The sequence below is a fragment of the Gymnoscopelus microlampas genome, assembly GCF_963454915.1.
Source record: "Gymnoscopelus microlampas genome assembly, chromosome: 4".
NCBI lineage: Eukaryota > Metazoa > Chordata > Actinopteri > Myctophiformes > Myctophidae > Gymnoscopelus > Gymnoscopelus microlampas.
In genome coordinates, this window is record NC_139941.1 from 40,224,849 (window position 1) to 40,244,758 (window position 19,910).

General features: G+C 42.0%; 1 protein-coding gene across 1 annotated transcript; it reads left to right on the forward strand.

The window, feature by feature from the left end:
• Positions 1-1,367: 1,367 nt before the first annotated feature.
• On the forward strand, positions 1,368-19,743 carry adamts13 (ADAM metallopeptidase with thrombospondin type 1 motif, 13; the record flags this gene model as incomplete). The annotated part of the gene is made up of 29 exons (XM_084055497.1): positions 1,368-1,448; positions 1,913-1,970; positions 2,592-2,725; positions 3,561-3,644; positions 4,230-4,354; positions 5,135-5,281; positions 5,781-5,915; positions 6,825-6,975; positions 7,208-7,312; positions 8,322-8,476; positions 8,602-8,665; positions 9,277-9,403; positions 10,213-10,361; positions 10,993-11,113; positions 11,220-11,300; positions 11,901-12,082; positions 12,759-12,915; positions 13,467-13,596; positions 14,268-14,447; positions 14,577-14,778; positions 14,876-14,984; positions 15,731-15,860; positions 16,032-16,229; positions 16,437-16,641; positions 17,272-17,587; positions 17,667-17,810; positions 18,281-18,457; positions 19,183-19,358; positions 19,588-19,743. The coding sequence occupies 29 exons, from the start codon at positions 1,368-1,370 to the stop codon at positions 19,741-19,743; spliced, it is 4,179 nt and encodes a 1,392-aa protein (XP_083911623.1).
• Between the last annotated feature and the right edge of the window lie 167 nt (positions 19,744-19,910).

Consider the following 19,910-nt stretch of genomic DNA (forward strand, 5'->3'; position numbering starts at 1 on the left):
CTTATCTGCCCATACTGTAGGTAAAGCAGGTCTATTTGATCTCTAGATTGTCAAGTCATTTATACTTTTGGAACTGTACTGCACAGCGTGTTACATCATGAGCTTTTAAAAACAGTCTTTGGTTTGGTAAAGTTTTCATGTTTGTCATTAGTTAAAGGAATGTTTGGTTATGCTTTCATAAGGGGTACTTTGAATGCGGTTGTCTGTCACCTTCTTGAAATCCAGTGAGAAGGTCTGAGAAGGCTAGCACAAATAGAAACATGTTGCCCTCTAGTGGTTTCATGTTGAACTAACACTGTAACGCAAATGCATGATACAGTATGTATTCATTCATTACATGATTGTGGCAGTTAAAAGGCCATACATGAAATAAAAATACTTCAGTTCAGTATTGGGGTTTTAGATGCCAAATAAATTACACATCCATTAGCTATCAGTGAAATCCTCTCAAATGAATGCCTTACAATTCTGCAGCTCAACCAATCTTCATGAATCGTTATGGTTTTCCTTCAGTCCAAAACCATTATTAAGAAATACTCCTGAACACCCAATGTGTCACAGAACACAATCAAACAGGAAGTGACTAATGAATTAGTCAAAGCACCCGTAAGTGAACCTAACCTTTTCCATTGATCTATCTCCCGGAAAACACACATTACGCAAACACACACACACACACACACACACACACACACACACGCGCGCACACACGCACGCACGCACACGCGCACGCACACACACACACATGCATGTTTGTATTAATATACTTGTGAGGACATCATTATTTTAGGAAGCCGAATGTATAAATGACATTATTTTTTGGCCATTCTTAACCCACACCTAAAGCTGCAAAAATAGCTGATCTACAAGCTCACAATGCATTGCAGTGTGACGCGTTGTGTGAGCTTCTATATCTGCTATTTTCTGTGGGCAACACCCACACACAACTAAGTATAAATCAGGCATAATTCTTACCCTAAACCTAACCTCTAAATGCCTAATCATAACCTTAATCCCCACCTGAAAATCTTTTCCTAATTGTAATCCTAACTTCCCAAATCTCTAAACAACCATTTCTCTTGTGAGGACCAGGAACATTGTCCTCACAATGTCTATTTCGCAAATTACACACACACACACACACACACACACACACACACACACACACACACACACACACACACACAGAGTGACGTGTGCCACAGATCAACTTTGTCCCTAGTGTTTTGGTAAACACACTGTCCTCTTCCCTGCTAGGCTGGCTCCAGTCTGACTGTGAGCCGGGGGGGAGAACCATATGCTGTATCTGTGAGATTCCCTCCCAGTATTAAAGCAGGTCAGGCAGACCAACAGGAAAGAGGGGAGATATGGCGTTTATGATGCTGCTGTGTCTGCTGCTGTCACTGCTGCCTGGCTCCACTGCTCTAATGAGATCTCCATTGGTGGAGGTAGGTCGAAAATACAGTAGAGGGAACTGTACAGGAGCACACAGTGCTTCATGATTCCCCTGCTTAGTTGGGACATCTGCAAAGTACATTGAACTCTTCAACTTTAAACAGTTTATTGTGCTCGTGGTACATGTACCTACAGAGAGACATAACTACATTTGAACAGGATCTCGGTCTTATACAATAGGCCTGTATAATAATATAATAATAGGCCAGTGTGTGTGTGTGCATATATATATACAGTATATATATATATATGTAAGTCACTTTGGATATAAGCGTCTGCTAAATGACTGTAATGTAATGTAATATATGAACTGGTGAAACTCTTTAAATAACTTTTTGTGATGTGAAATGAGAGAACGGACGCAAGCCTTAAATAGGCCAAATGCTGCTGTTGTTTTTATGGAGATCTAAAAAAAGATATACTATATATATTTCACTGTTTTGTGCTTTCTCTCAAGGTTTTTCAAAACTCTCACAATCAAAGGGATATGGGATATCAACCTGACACTGCCTCAGGTACATATGGTGGCTTAGTTGAACTATAAAGCCTTATTTATGCTCTGTAGTCTGACAGTGTCGCTTGCCAAAGAGAACTGGTCTACAAGCTATTAGCTTTTACATCAGCTCTTTTTGGCAGTGACACCCTTGTGTGATGGAGCGTAAATGAAGCTTAACAACTGTTTGAAGAAATGCATTCAATGCTGTGGCAACTGTCTTGCTATTGCTGCCATAATATAAGGAAACACTGCATTATATGACGCAGTGGCAGTGTGCATCTTCTGAGTGCCTTTCCTTTTGCTCATTTACATAAGATAAAGCACTCTGGAAATGTGAAGAAGTAGCTCTGTGCTGTGAAAACATCCAGGCACTCAGGAAAGAAATAACAGCGGTTTTCACCAGGACAAGGATGAAGACTGCTGTGGTCGAAACATGTTGACTTTTTAACTTTGACACGCCATGCATTAATAAAAGCTTTTTTGTTTGTATCCTCCCTTTTTTCCTGAGTGCCCGGAACTTTCTCTTCATTTAACATTCTTGTTGATTTAGGAGCACCTTCAAGATTAATAATAGTCTATTCAACTCTGCTTTAAGCACCTGGTTGTTTCCTTCTGTGCTTTACTTTCTCTTTAACCACAGTCAGCAAGCGGTTTCGCAGGGACAACGTGATGCCTGACGTGACACACCTGGAACTACTGGTGGTTGTGGGTCCTGATGTCCAACAGGCCCACAAACAGGACACTGAGAGATACATCCTCACCAACCTTAACATCGTGAGCGCCTAGACACACAGACACACACAAACCACATACATGCACATGCACGCACAGGGTTCAATTCTTAAACAAAAAATCACACCCTGTGTGAAGTGAGTGGTGCCTTTGATGAGCCCCGTATTGGTATTGATGTTGTCATCAATGTTTGTTTATTGGACAGACATACATACATACATACGGACACACGGACAAAGTCAGATATAGGAGTGGTTGGCACCACTCAAAAACAGTTTTCTTAACCTATTACGCCCTATTTAGTTTGTCGTATGACAAATAGCGAGAATAGCTGATCTACAAGCTCTCAACACATCCCATTGTGGTGCGTTGTGAGCTTGTAGATCTTCTCTTCAAAAAAAAAAGTAAAAATCCATCCATCTTCAACCGCTTATCAGTAGTCGGTTTACCAGGGCAACATTTCCAGCAGAGAGCTCCAGGAATTTCCTTTCCCGGGCAACATTAGCCACTTCATCCTGGGAGATCCCAAGGCGTTCCAAGGCCAGTGTGGAGATATAATCCCCCCATCTGGTCCTTGGTCTGCCAGGGGGTCTCCTCCCAGACGGACGTGCCTAGAGGACCTCCCTAGGGAGATGCTCAGGAAGCATCGGTAGTAGATAACTGAACCACCATTAAATTGTTAAATTGTGATATTATCAAACATGCCAGAAGAAGGGAAAAAACATATTGGCGATAAAAATACCACCAGAGAGCAGGATACCAAAACCAGAGGCATATATTTACCCCCCCCCCCCCCACACACACACACACATACACACCTGTTGCATGATTCAAAGACTTGCCTGCCTGCTCCGTACTCCGTGTAATTTCCCCACAGGCCTCGGAGCTGTTGAGGGACATGACCTTAGGGGCCAATATGAGGGTGCACCTGGTGCGCATGATCATCCTGTCAGAGCCAGAGGTCTGTCCTCTTCTCCACGGTCACATTCAAGTTCACTGTCAAATGCACAAAACAGCATGTCAATAGATTGTAAAGCATAAACAATACATCAAAAAGCAAGTGAAAAAAGGCTGTTTGTTAGCAGAAGGGAGTTACGGAGTTAGACTTCTCTGTACGGTTCAACATTTTCAGTTTATACTTATATAAACATAACATACATATTTACAACAATTTAAAACACATGTATGAACAAAGTAATGCAGAAAATTTACAGCGAGATTGTGGCATTAGGTTGAGGGACCGTATGCTACAACTGTTATGGCATATAATAAATATGATTTCCCTTTAGTTGTTGTGGTGGTATTTGTCACTATACATTTGCACATACGTGAAATTCATCCTCTGTATTTAGCCATCACTAAACTATTAGCAGCAGTGGGTACTATTTATACAGCACTCAGGGAGCATTAGGGGTTAAGTGTCTGGCTCAGGGACACCTCAACACATAGACTGGGAGGATCGGGGGGCCAACTGGAGACCTTATGACTCCCACAGGGCCTCTAGTCTCTACCCACTCAGCTACTAATTCCTTCCTCTCTCTTCTAGCCAGAGATCCAAATGTCTACCAACATTACTGCTTCTCTCAGAAGTGTGTGTGACTGGGGTCGAAGGATCAACCCTTCCAATGACACAGACCCGTTACACGCCGATCTTCTGCTTTACATTACCAGGTATACTCAATTCAGCTGGCTCTATACGTGTCTGGAGTCTGGCTGTATGAGCTTCACTTATAGGTTTTATTGTGACATGATTATTCCAAGCACACCAGTAGATAATGAAGCATGTGGTCATTTTTAATCTGTTTCATATTTCCATATTGTCGCTGTCGGGTGGAAACGAGACTTGCCCTATAACCTCGATGACCTTGCAGGCTTACGCAAAGGCTAAAATGTAATTTAGATAGCATGTTATGTAGACAGATGCCAGGTCATTGTTGACCTGGCATCCTATAGTGTGTATAGTTTCAATGTACAGATTATTGACTTTTTTCTTTTTTTCCCCGATATTCTACTGTTAGACTGATTATTGGTTTACCTATGATCCTAGATTACTATTTCTATGCATTTGATGTATTACCGTGTGTTGTCCTTGCTAAATTGTAAATTGTAATTGCAAAATGTGTTCCAATGGATCCATTGTAGTTAAATATTTATAAAACCCACAGACATTACCACTTTCACTTTCAAAAGTTTTCAAAAATAGCAGATCTACAAGCTTAGAATGCGTTGTGGAGCGACACGTTGTGAGCTTGTAAATCGGGTATTTTTGCTACTTGTGTGTGACACTCTTGTATGACGAAGTATGGCATTAATTTACGAAAAACATAAAAAGAATGAGATATGGAGATACAAGGCTTTCTGCCGTACAGCAACGGTATTATGTGGAAAATAGAACCTAGACCTCTACATCCTATACATCTCTTCTTCTTCTACGACTTTCCCTATCAACAGGTATGACCTGGAGCTGCCCGATGGGAACAAACTGGTCAGGGGCGTGGCACAGCTGGGCGGGGCTTGCACCAATGAATGGAGCTGTGTGATCACAGAGGACACAGGCTTTGATCTGGGTATCACCATAGCACACGAGATCGGACACAGGTAGAGAATCTGTGTTTAATGTTGTTCTATTTTTAATTGTCTTTCACTTGTAGATTTTGCCTTTAACCACAATAAGCCTGGCATCCCTATTTTGGGCATGTAATGACAGATTACATTTCGTTTTTGAAACATAAAAATACAAATATTTGTACATTTTAAAAACAAGTGTGAATTAAAAACAAGTCTGAAGCTCATCATGCATTGAAGGAAGCATGAGCTCAGTTCTGGGCTCTCCCTAGGCTGGCAGAGGGAGAGTAGTGCCCAGGATTACATAGGCAATTGGCACTGGGTGAAAAAATGGGTTACAAAATCGTGGGATCAAAATTTAGGGAAAAAAACCCTGACATTTTACAAATCTACAAGCTCTGAACTTGCAGACTGGCTATATTCGCTGCATGACATCATCGTGCGAAATATGAAATATGGCTTACTAGAGGATTGCAGAAAGGCCTCAACGTCCTGTTATTAACTTATTTTAAGCGTCATGTTTTTGAACCAGTTTTGGAATAAACCACGATGGCGTAGGAAACACCTGCGGCAGGAGTGGATTCATGATGGCCTCTGACGGAGGCTACAACAGTGTGGATCTCACCTGGTCCACATGCAGCAGGCAGCAGCTGTACACCTTCTTCAGGTGGGACCACCTGTTTCATGCAGCTGTGCACTAAAATAGCTCCCATTCATCAGGGAACTGCCACGTTCAAAGTAGCACTGTTCTTCAGCATTTCACCAATAAGACATGCAGCATACACAGCAAATCTAACAGGTCAATTTGGTTATATTTGTACAGCCTAGAGCAGTGGTTCCTAAACTTTTTAGCTCAATACAAAAATTGTGAAAACAGCCGATCTACAAGCTCACAGCTTGTAGATTGGCTATTTTCACTATTTCACTATATCTTTTGAAATAATACTTAATTCTAATTCAATATATTTCCTCACAACTCATAAAAATGGGTTTGAAACGTGTCCCGACCCATTGTTTGGGGAAATATAATGGATAAATTGTGAAATTTAAAAAGGGACATTTCTGTAAAACCCTGTTTACAGTTTTAAGTAAGTATTGTAGGGGGTAGGAGGATTCTGCCGACGCTTTTCAATGGGAACGAAGCGTTTTTTTTGGCGGAAATCCGCGAATGGCAACAAACCGCTCTGATCCCTTTGTGTGATCCCTTTAACACCAAGGGATCACTGTCCCTAAGAGATGACATCACTCACTTACACAAATTTAGTAAGGCTCAAATTGTAACTCTAAAAATTACATTGTCTACAATAGTTCTTGTTAAGCAAGCCCCATAATTCACCTGGTTTATTCTTATGTCTTATATTTTGTGTCTGTTCAATAGAAACCTAAAATAAGTAAAGGTAAAGGTGCAATAGACTCTATTGCACCTTTACTGTGTGGGCTTACTGTGTGGGCTTTTCATGCGGCACACATTCATAGACCCTTATGTGAATTTAAAAGTGTCCACCTTTGAGTGGCACATCAAGCAAACAATCTATTCTTTGACTGATGTGTATGTGAATGGTGTTCCCAATCCCAGTCAAAGAAAGGCTCAATGTGTTCGAGATTTGCCTGCAATGGGAGGCTCCCTGCAAGACTGGAAACCAGGCCTGTACTATGGAGTGGATGACCAGTGTCGGATAGCTTTCGGCAACACGGCCAGGGCCTGCTCTTTCACTAATCCTGACACGGTAAGGATCACATACAGTACTAGCCACTGTGGTCACGTGGCCCCTGGTGACACAATGAGTCCTCTTCAATATTTTTCAAAAATAGAGGATCTACAAGTTCACAATATGTCACATTGCGATGCATCGTGAGCTTGTAGATCGGCTATCGATTTTTCAGCTATGATAATGATATGTCCTGATCCAAAATAGGAACGCCTGGGTGAAAGTAATGATCTTTTTTCTGTCTATTCAGCCAGTGTGTCGTGTCCTGTCCTGCCACGTTAACCCTGGTGATGACAGCTCCTGCAAACGCCTTCTGGTTCCACTGCTGGACGGAACAGAGTGTGCACCTAATCAGGTGGTGATCTATTATTACTAGTGGTGTAACTAAGTACATTTACTCAAATACAGTACTTAAGTACCGTTTTGAGGTATTTTTTACTTAACTGGGGTATTTCCAATTTTCAATACTTATACCCCTACTCCACTACATCTCAGAAGAAAATATTGTGCTTTTTACTACAATACATTGAATAAATGATTAGTTACTAGTTACTTTGAAGATTTGTAATATTGTTACAAAACATACATTAACCACTTCAACTCGATATGTACTTTGGCTATTTTCAAAAGATTTTTATACATGACGAACTTGTGAAATGGGACATACTGCATAATGAGTACTTTTGGTACTTTAAGTATGTTTTGATGCCAATACTTTTGTACTCTTACTCAAGTATATTTTGAACACCAGACTTACTTGTAAGGGCGTGGTCACACAGAAGTTTAATTCTACCTATGAGGGTGGATTCTGCCAATGCTTTTCAATGGGAACAGAGCGTTCTTCCGCAGAAATCCGCAAATGGCAGAATCCACCCTCATAGGTAGGATTTACCTTTGGTGTGACCGCGCCCTTATGACAGAGTATTTCTGCATTGTGGTATTGATACTTTTACTTAAGTAAAAACTGTCAGCGAAGTTGTTGTGAAGTTCCACTGTGTCGTACCATTTTATCAGAGTTTTGACCATTATTTACTCTAACCCTGTCAACGATAGCCCGGCATGGCCAGACTAATATCACTGCGTAGATATTAGTCTGGAATCTCTGTGTGGAACCTACATTTCCAAGGGCGAATTAAAAAAATGCCCTGGTGATAAACCGGCCCTATATTTGCATACTGGGCCCTGATTGGTCCCTCACTACTTCGGAGGGAGTGAAATCCAATCACAACTGAGGTGCCAGACCAAATCTGCCAAGGGCAATTTTTTTTGCAATGGCATATTCGTCTGGTTTCCAGGCTATGTCAACGATACTGACCGTAATTTACACAGAGCAGGTTTTTAATGAAATAATATCTTCCTAACAGTGGTGTGTGAAGGGGCGCTGCGTGTCCCCAGACCAGCTAAGCTCCACGGTGATGGTGGTACATGGTTCTTGGTCCAGCTGGTCCGCTATGTCTCCTTGCTCACGGACATGTGGTGGGGGAGTCAGTTATTGCACGAGGCAGTGCAATAACCCACGGTAACAAATATGATGCCAGTGTTACTCCAATAATAACTAACCGATGGTAGTACTTTGTCAGACATGACTAAATATATATATATGGGATTTATGCATCAGGATACTTGTCATGTGTCATTTTCCAGACCTGCGTTTGGAGGGAATGATTGCGAGGGCCAGGACATTGAAGCTGAACTTTGTAACTTGCAGGTAAGTGCCCACTGGTTAATGTTGACAATGGGCCTCTATACAGTCAATAGGGTTCACAATTTACAATTTAGGCATTATCCAGAGCAACTTAGGAAGTACAAATTTGGAGCAAGTGGCATGAACCTTACTATTCAACTATCAGCAAATGATCAAGTTAAAACCAGCTGCTAAAAAGTAACAACCAGGTAAACATCAATCCATGTGTACGGTGTGCACACTTCTTTTGACATGACAGTGAGAGCTATTTGTCAATGTACCGCCGGTGCTTTAGTAGGCTGCATAAATATATTTTTTTAACTGTCAGTTAATTTAAAAAAAATGATGATGACATGACTGACAGACATGACAAGGACTTTAGCTGCTGCTTGTGGTTGTAAATAGCCACCGTGACTCCGCCACACTGTCAATCTCAAAGACACCTGACTTAATACTTTAGAGAGCAAAGAGAGGCGCGAGAGTTCGGCCCCTTTAGTTTGTCACCCGCCCCCCCCTCCTCTGTTCTCAGCTGGCACCGGGCCTGATTCTATCTAAATTATAGCATTCTTAGCATTTGAGGTCATGCATATAAACTGTAGAATCATAAAAATGTCTGTTTCTCCTTGTGATTGTAGCCATGTGAGAGAACCCAGTTGGACTTCATGGCAGAACAGTGTTCCCAGACAGACTCCCAGCCCCTCTACCTGTCGCCAAACATCGCTTCTCTGTATACTTGGATCCCTGCTGTAGGCTTTGTCACAGGTGAGAACATAGGATAATAGAACATGAGCTTTACTGCTCTCCAACGTTTCAGCAACAGAGAATATTATAAAGATAGAAGATATAAAGGTAATAAAGATAATAAAAAAAATGAAAGATATAAATGCAATAACTGAGTAGACTAACTTTACTTAAAGGAGAGATCCGGACATTTTAAGTGTCTTTGATGTGTCGCTAATCACTCACCAACATTGAAAGGGACGTTGAGTTATTCCAGAGAGTCCCCTTCGTCCAGTCTGGCGAGCCCCTCCGTTAGAGACGAATCCGTTAGACAAATAGACGCCAGGTTCTATGGAAGAAACAAGCAACCTGCGTCATCTCGTTCTGCACGAACGGTCGCTCGTTCGCGACATTCAGTGCATGTTTGAGTATCATGAGACTCCACGATGAGCAGTAGTAGAGAAAAAAACTAACTTTGCACAGTTATAATAGACGATTTTCACTCTTACACGGGCTCCCATTATGCCAACGGAGGGGGTCGCCAGACTGGACGAAGGGGACTCGGAATAACTGGAATAACTCAACGTCCCTTTCAATGTTGGTGAGTGATTAGCGACACATCAAAGATAACACTTAAAATGTCCGGATCTCTCCTTTAACCACTTCAAGAAGGTAGTATTTGTCATTAACTTATCCATGTACAAGCAGCGAAATGTCATTTAACGCCTATTTCAAAAATGTTTGATATTCATTGTACTGTATGAAGTACAGTATATCTGTGTTACTGTAAGTGGACAATGCTATTAGTATTGTCTTGATTTCTTTTGTCTTTTATGTCTCATCACCACCAGGGGATGAACAGTGCAGGTATATGTGCCAGTCTGATGGAGAAAACTTCATAGTAAGTCGTGGGTCTCAGTTTGTGGACGGAACACGGTGTGAGTCACTTGTTCCATCACCCCTTGGCTCTACAGCTGCTTGTCTACAAGGGAAATGCCAGGTAAACATTTTACCTGTGGCCGAAGAAGTACTCGGATTTTTTACTAAAGTAAAAGTAGCTATACCACAATGTAAAAGTAAAAGTCCTAAGAATTTTACTAGAGTAAAAGTACAAAGCTATTGTCAACACATATGCTTACAGTACCAAAATAAAAGTACTCATTATGCATAATGGACAAATTGGCAGAATTGAAAATGCATGTGTTGCATCACTTTAATGTTGCAGCTGATTTTAGATACTTTATGTGTTGGTAGGTAGCTTTAACTATAATAACACATCATCTTTTATCTCTTAATGTATGTTTTTGTTTTGATAACATACTGTAAATCTGGTAACTAGCAAGTAAAATGTACACTTTGACCGACTTACTCTTGAGATGTAGTGACGTAGAAGTAAGTATAAAGTATCCAAAAAAGAATAATACTCAAGTTAAGTAAAAGTACCTAAAATAATTTCTTAAGTACATTACTTGAGTAAACCTACTTAGTTACAGTACTTTCCCACCACTGTATTTTATTGAATTGAGGTCTGGTCTCACGCAGAATTAGATCCTCTTAAATTGTTTTTTCTTTTTTCTTTGGTGGTGGTGGGGGCTATCATTTTGGTTCATTGATTGGTCTCTATTAATAAGCTGTTTGGCTGTGACGGTGTGCTGCATTCTGGGAAAGTGGAGGACATCTGTGGAGTGTGCGGTGGAGACGGCTCGTCCTGCGTTTTCACTTCTAACGCCTACAACGGAGGCCGGGCCAGAGGTACAGTAGCTAGCATAAAGCAGATGATAAGGGAAGCTTTATCATTTTTATTATGCGTCTGAGCTGCATTCCTACATTAACTGCATCTCTTCTTTCTTTTTGTCAGAGTACGTTACCTTCCTTTCTCTGCCAGTGAACGCCACGCAGGTGCACGTGGTCAACATGGCGCCAGTCTTCACTCATATGGGTGAGAGAGAGAGAGAGAGCAGCGGGTTTATATGAGAGAGGGATTCAGTGGGTATTAACCCATTAAGACCGGGAAAGCATCTGTGTGTCATTTTTTGATTTCTTTGGGCTATTCAAAAATAGCAGATATACAAGCTCATAGCGCGCCACTGAGTGTCGCGCTATGAGCTTGTAGATCTGCTATTATTTTGAAAAATCGTGAAAATGTGTGCAAATCTTTTAATATTATGTATGTTTTAAAGCAAACATTTTAACTCAAGTCTTTGCTTCTGTCAAGGACCACCCAAAATGATATGTATTTGGCCGCGGACTCCCATCTCAAAATATGTTGTTCCAGGAACCCCCAGAAGCAAAGAGTTACAAATGTTCGCTTAAAAAATGATATAAGATTTGCACATACTTAACACGATTTTTCAAAAAATAGCAGATCTACAAGCTCATAGCGCGGCACTCGGTGCCGTGCTATGAGCTTGTATATCTGCTATTTTTTGAATAGCCTTAAGAAATCTTAAAATGACACACAGATGCGTTCCTGGTCTTAAAGGCTTAATAGAACTAGAACAGAAAGGAGCTGGTGTTTATACACTGTTCTCATTTACAGCTGTGATGCTTGGGGATCAGTATGTTGTGTCTGGGACGGGCGGCGTGGCTCTCAACATGACCCACCCCTCCCCGCTGGATGACCACCATCTGGCGTACAGCCTGTATCTGACCCCCGACCTTTTGCCCCAGATGGAGGAGCTTTGGCTTCCCGGGCCACTGCAGCAGGAGACACACATACAGGTCATCATAATAAATAGAGCATTATGGTTATTACTGTGGCAAGCCAGCAGGCTGGGTTCAGCTGATGTTCAATGTATTAAATTCCAGAGAATTGGATTTAACCACATTAAAGGGATAGTTCACCCTTTTTTTCTATAGATTAGTCACCCCATGGAGACTTGAATTCATGATATATATTTTTTTGTTTTTGTCACATTCCTAAGACAATAATTTGATGACCAGTGGACCGGTAGGCAGCGGTTCCGGGAGGAGACACAAAGGAGACTCTTGTGTCTCCTACTGGAACCACTGCAGGCCATCAAATTATTGGCTTAGGAATGAGACAAAAACAAAAGAATATCCATGAATTCAAGTCTCCATGGGGTGACTAATCGATAGAAAACAAGTCAATTCGGGGGTGAACTATCCCTTTAACCCTGACATCCCTATTTGAAATAATAAAAAGAAAAAGAAAAAAAAAAGAAAAAAAATCAAGATTTGTCCCAAATTATTCATACATAGTAAATCTACAATCTGAGTTATCTGACAACGTTGTGAGCTTGAAGATCAGCTAGTATGAAATAGGGCTTAAGTGATTAAATGCAAATTGCATGAATGAAATCAGGGAAATTGTGCATGTAAAACATCTGACCTTTATATCAGAGTCATATATATTATTGTTAGTGTCACTTTGCAGGTCTATCGCAAATATGGAAAAGAATATGGAGAGAAAACGAATCCAAACATCACGTACCAGTTCTATGTACCCAACAATAATAATGCTTTGACAGAGGTCAAACCAAGACGTAAATGGGTTGTCCTCACAACACCCTGTTCTGTCACTTGCGGCTCAGGTAAGAAATACAAGATAGAAAACCACCCAATATGCTCTAGAATGGTTAAAATGAAATAAAGAAATCATAGAAAATATTGGGAGCATGCTTGTCTTCGGCTGTAAAATGGTTTCCCTGTTGTTTTGAGGATATAAAGTGCTCAAAGTAGTACCCGAATCAAACTGCAGAATAAACCATTTCGGAATTGAGCGGATAACGATTATGCCATAATTTATACTTTTAAATTAAATGTTAAAATGACATTAGCAAATGACATGCATTTCTACATGATCATCCAATGTATACCTCAGGAAAAAAGTGTTTTTTTAATTTCCTTAACTTTTTAATTGCTAATTTCCTTTCCTTATTTGGTCAAATAATTCTGAATGGAAAATGATCCAAACAAGTTCCAACAATTTGGTTTAGTGAGGGTTTTGGTTTAGTGAGGGATGTTACTCTGTATCATGACAAATCACCCCATTAAACAGATCGTGCCACAATAGAGGTGATAAAAGTTGATCAAATGACCAAACAATGCCTTTTCATATTGTTTATGTTCTCTTTTCTCACAGGCATACAGAAAAACATGTATGTGTGTGCAGATGAGGATACCAGCAAACATTTAGAAGAGCAGTATTGTACTGATCCTCCACCATCCCTGGCCCTACAGACAGCATGTCAGCTCCCAGCCTGCCCTGCTAGGTTCACACGCACACGCACACACACACACACACACACACACACACACACACACACACACACACACATGCAGGACAGCATGCACGCACTCTTCACATTTAATTAGAGATAAATTAAATTTAAGTGGCTCTTGACAGAAAAAAATCAGTTGATTTAATTTGAATTTGCATTATTCATTCATTTGGCATTACGGCTACTGTGATGTCAGCGGGAGGAGTGCATAGTGTTGATTGGAGCTCAGTGAATTGATGAAAATGCCAGTTAGCACTACTAAGGGATACAACTACCCGTTTTAAACATTATTTTTGTATGATTACATGTGGTCTTTTGGAAACATAGTTTTCAAATCTGTAAGTGGTTTTGTATACTTAGTACAATGACAGTTTGGGGTAATTAAAAAGTCATAACTACACATTATAGTCTATCAGACAAGCAGGTGTGCAAAGTTGTAGTGCTTCAGCACCCTCTGGTGGACACATTTAAAGACAGTGACTTACATAAAATATACACAGACAGCTTCATTACAATTGTTTTGCATTACTTTGTGGCTCAACTAATGACAGCAGTGAAAATATGTTCTTCTTAAAGAATGAATTATGCTTAAGGCTGGAACAAAATACAACTCTGCTGCTGTATAATTGGTGAGAGATTATTTCTTTTTTTTATGACTACAGGTGGGAGATGGGGGAGTTTGGGCCTTGTAGTGCCTCGTGTGGTGGAGGAGAGAGAGAGCGCCCTGTGACATGTGTCCAGGAACAAGGAGCTAATATTGTAAAGGTCCCAGCTTCTGAATGCCCATCTGATTCAACCCCAAAGACCGTTCAACAATGTAATATTGAGCACTGCCCAGCCAGGTATATACAGCCTCCAAAAGTGCAATTTGTTCATGTTGTCCATGTATTAATATTCAACATGGATACTGTGTAAAATAAAAGTTTCTGCGTGTTTATGTGTTTAAAAACCTGCTAGTTCATATTTGACAGATGGAACGTGTCAGAGCCAGGGGCGTGTTCGGCTGTGTGTGGGCCAGGAGAAGCGAAACGCAACGTGTCATGTGTCCAGTCAAAAGGTGGACAGGACGTCAATGTGGATAATAGCTTCTGTCCAGAGCAAATCAGACCCCCTGACTCTGTGCCTTGTGTGGTGGACGTGTGTCCTATTGGCTGGGAGTCTATTAAGGGACAGGTACTGTGGTGGATATGAACAGTATAGGATAACTCGTGCAAGTCTACATTCTGCAGAATCTTAAACAAAAACACCTGTGCATTATTGTCCTCACCAGGAAACACCGGTCATAAAGTCGTCTGGTGGTTTGATGCCGCGCTCTAGACAGGCTCCTGTGTACGTCTGGAGTCCTGTTATCAGCCGGTGTTCAAAGAACTGTGGCAATGGTAAGTGAGGCCACTGGCTTACTCAGAACCCATGTAGCAGTGGTTCTCAAACATTTTCATGTCAAGGTCAAATTGATATTTATTTGTCTTCAGACCCCCATTTGAAAAGGTTTTGTACCAGGGACCCCCATAAGACAAGATTTGTCGTATAACATATTTCAAAAATAGACACTTTAAACCAGAGGTTTTCAAAAGGTGGTCCGTGAAGGTATTGCATGTGGTTGCATGTTGCAAAATGTTTTTTTTCTTTTTGTTCCACGGAACAGTGCATATTATCGACCTGGTGACTTATGATGACGTGTTAATGTTGTCAGTTACTATGAAGTCGGAGGTCAAGAAATTCCACAGAGAAGGGAGTTAGAATCTCAAAAAGGGGAAGAGTACCGGATTGCCTGATGGAGTCATCATTATTAGAAAATGTGCCCATATCATTGCTGTGTAGTCCATGGACCATTGGTTGAGAAAGACTGGGATGTATAGAAATGGGACGCATGCATAGCAAGTGTTACCAAAGCACTAATCTTAGCTCATATCCCCACCCAACACAACAGTGGTCCCCAGGTTGATTCTTAGTCAGGGTGGTGGTCCCTGGGTCACAACAATCAGTTGAAAACCCCTGCTTTAAACTGTTCCTCGTTTTGCTGGGGGACCCCCTCAAGGACCCCTGGGGGTCTCTCCCTGGCTGGACCCCACTTTGGGGAACCAGTGAGCTAAAAAAAATCAACCAAAGCCTGATACTTGCGTAGGAACCCTACAGGTGTGGTTTTCCTGTGTGAACCACCAGACCAGACTGGGAGTGGCCGAGTTCCACTGTGACGGCTCCAGCAAACCACAGCCTTACTCTGAGCCCTGCAACACCTCTCCCTGCCCTGCTATGTGAGTCACCACTGCACTGCAATCGCAAACAACAGCATTTTTGTGTATTTATCAATAATATGTACTATAACAAACATCAATCATACTGTAGATGCCAATTGCCAACGTACTAATACTATGTGTGCATTGTATAACACAAAAATGTCAGCAGTAGCATGTTTGTGTCGGCAGATGGCGATCGAAGCAAGGAGTCTGCAGTGTGACATGTGGGGGAGGGGTGGTTAACAGAGTGCTGTACTGCGCCCAAGAGACGGGAGGGGAGGGGGGGGAGGAGGAGGAGGAGGAGGAGGTGGTGGAGGATTCAGAGTGCAGTGCTTCTCACAAGCCCACAGCAGTGGTTACATGCAACACCAATAGTTGCCCAGCGAGGTAAATCACGTACAGAATATAGAGACGTACTCACAAATACCACAGAGATGGGCCCCATACACACACGCACACACGCACACACACACACACACACACACACACACACACACACACACACACACACACACACACAGAACATCAGGATAATAACCCCTCCCAATACCTACTATAATAGCATCTCACACACAGACACTGTAACCCATCCAGGTGGAAGGTTTTCAGTACAGCACCTTGCTCGGTGTCCTGTGACCTGGGCGTAGCTCAGAGGACTGTGTCCTGTGTCCAGTTCGTCCAAGGGAAGGAGAGGGTGGTGTCAGAGGAGAACTGTCACTCAGCCGTTAAGCCGGCGACCACGGTGCCCTGCCTGGTGCAAGTCTGCACATTCAGATGGGAAGTGAAAGAATGGAGCCAGGTAAATGCTTTCTGCGAGACAAAATGGAGCATGTGATGGAGAAGAAATGACTTTCAAGTGAAATACACGGTCCCGCACTCCCCAATACCCTATTTTGCTGAACGCAGGCATATTATTCAATGTAGGAGCACAGATTATTTGTACGTGTTATCTGCCTTTCTAAATACAGCCCTTTACTTAGTGCATATCTCCATAAACAGGAACACAACCCCAAATCTCCCACATTAAGTCCAATATATTTCTTTGCTTTTGTTCCTGATGGAATGAACTGGAAACTAATGCCAAAAGAATGTATTGGCTATGGCTGGTCTCTATGATTTATAGTTGTATTATATTTTATGTGCAAATATTCACATTATAACTATGAGAACATTTTTTCGATGAATTGAGTACAAAGGACCCCAATGGAAACAAGCCATAGGCTTTCTTGGGTTTAAAATCCTCTTAGCAGACCTTGTATTGAATTGTACTTTCCTGTGCTTTTTTTTGCAAACTGCTAATAAAGTATCCAATCAATCAAAATCAATTTAGCTTTTACAGCCAAATGTACACTGTGTGGATACGGTCAATAGCGAGTGTAAAGGAAAGCTTCCTTTGAAGAGGTGTTCTATGTTACTCTTCTCCATGCAGTGCTCAGTGCTGTGTGGATATGGGATCCAGTCCAGGGCTGTATCCTGCATGGGGCCTTCCAGCCCTGAGCCCCACAGCCCCCTGTTCTGCATGCACATGCCCAAGCCAATCACCATCCGGGGTTGCTACACGGCCAGCTGCAGAGACCCGGAGCCCACCACAGACCTCACCCCCACCCACACGCCCTCGCTGCACACCAGGGTGGAGGAGGCTACGCCCACTGAGGAGGAACCTCCACCATCTCCTACCCCAACTTTGGCAGCAGAGTTGGTCACCACCCCACAGACTGTCTTGCCCACTCCCACACCTAAAACCAGTTAGGTGACACTATCACGAAAAGCTGAAGCTAATTGGTGTGGCGCTGTCCTCTTTTTTATCATAATGTTTCTTTCCAGGTGTTTGTGGCCAGCTGCTCCTGGAAGAGACGGGTACGGTTGACTTAAGAAACATGACTGGGCGCTGCACCGTGTCCATAGGTCGACCTCTAGATGAGGTCATTCACGTCAACGTGGAGTCGGGCTCGTTGGACTGCAAAAAGAGTAAGTATGGTATACAACAATCTCTTATAGCAGACATGGATGTCTTGACGTCTATTATCCAGTAATGCTGCTGCGTTCACACTAGCAGCGACAAAGCAACAAGCAATCCAGTGAAATGAAGCTACAAACTTGACTGACACCCAACACTTGATGGCCTGCATGATGCACTACAAAAACATTCAGTGGCCTTCAACTATTTTCAATTCTCCAATGATGCAATGAAGTGTCAGTCATGTTTTTGTTTCACCATTTCAACTCCCCTGCTCCTTTCCATAAAAGGAAGAAAAACAAATTCTGGCTGTTAACAGTTCCCTGATAGTTGACCCTACCCTTTTCACTTACGCAGTGGCTTGAGCAACACATCAACGGCGTCCCGGCAGCAATGCAGCTGGACACGCTCTGCCGTTTTGTAGCTTTAGTCATCGATAGAATGAACACAGCATAAGAATGACTTTGTGTTTTGCATGTAGAGGAGTTCCTGGCGTTCTTTGACCGACTGGTGTTCGTAAGGAAATGTGAGCAGGTGGAGAATACGGCACTGATCTCAAGAACTAATGTCCTGTTGGTGCGCCAGAACCTCCTCACAGCAGGGAATGGGGTCCGGCTCACCTACAGCTCTCAGAAGAACTCTAAGAAGAGTCATCATGGTAAGATAGCTTCTGTGTCTGCAACGTGTGTGGGTTGGTGTCCACTCACCTTTAGCTCAAGTGATGCAGGAAGTGTTCTTCCATTAGAATCCCTTGAACTGGTGGTGGCGGCGCTTGAGTGGGGCAGAGCCAAAGTTCCTGGCTAACACATTGGAGACTTGGGGTTTGAATCCTCTGCTGTGCTTCCAGCTTGGCAGGGTATCTATACAGTACAAACACAATTGGCCATGTTAGTGGGAGGGAAGCCGGGTGGGGAGACCAAGCTTTGTCCCTGCATCAGCGACTCCTACAGGTTGGTCAAGGGCACCTGTCAGTAGGGGTGTTGAACTGTTTGGAATAGTGTGTTCCTCCGTACTCCCAGTGAAACTCCTCACTGTCAGGCGATCCCATGTGTATCAGAGGAAGCATGCGGTTTCAATACCATCCCTAGGACAAATAAGCATAAAGATCAACCAGTAGGGGTCAGCAGTGACACAATTACATTTGTTAATTAGCATAATGCAATTAGCTTAAATTGGGAGAAGAAACAAACTTAAACTCACAAAGGCTCACATAGCTTTTTCTTTAAAATAATAGAAGACAAACAATTATGTAAGTTTTACTTCCCATTTTGAAAGCGATTACATTAAATGTGTGCGGAATAAAATGCACATAAAAGACAACATTATAAGTTAATACCACTTGCCCGCTGAGAGATCCCTATGTTTTTTTTTTTTAATCCACAGACTGTGACATTCAGCTGTTTGCAACCAATGGTGTCTTTGAAAACCCTACAACATCCAGTAGTAACCACACTTGTCGAGTTCTGATCAATGCCCCACCCTCGGTGAAGATCAGAATCCAGGCACTCAGCATTGGACTAACGTTTAACAGAACAAACTCCCAAACCTCATACATCATGGTGAGAACAGGTTCTTTGATAGATGTTATCAGTGATTTGTGGCGAGTTGAATTTCATTTCATTCTAACCTGTAAGACTACATTTTTACACACTTGAGTTAAGCAGACTCTGATTTTACAGTGTAGAAAAGCCTATGTTGTGCAAATGCCAATAATACTCATTCATAACTGCCTATAAGCTATTTGTCTATAAGCTATTTGCCTATGGGTATTGTTTTTTCATTACTCAGATCCGTGACATGGATGTCTTAAAGACCACTGTGTTTAAAGGCCACCAGCTCTTCCTCTGGCGCTCCACTGGGAACATGGCGGAGATAGAATTCCACGGGGAATACCTGCATTCCAAAGGGAGCTTCACAGCTCAATACTCATTTGTGCGGTTGTGATGTGGGATTCAGCAGCAGCTGAGGAAAACAACAGTTTGCATAATGTACTTTTAAAGAAACTAAAGTTTCTTTAGTTTGAACAGTCGTGTTTGTTTAATATATTCAAATGATCCGACACTGCAGTCTTTTCTATCCTTTCTGTTGAGTCCTTTTTCACTTCTTATTGA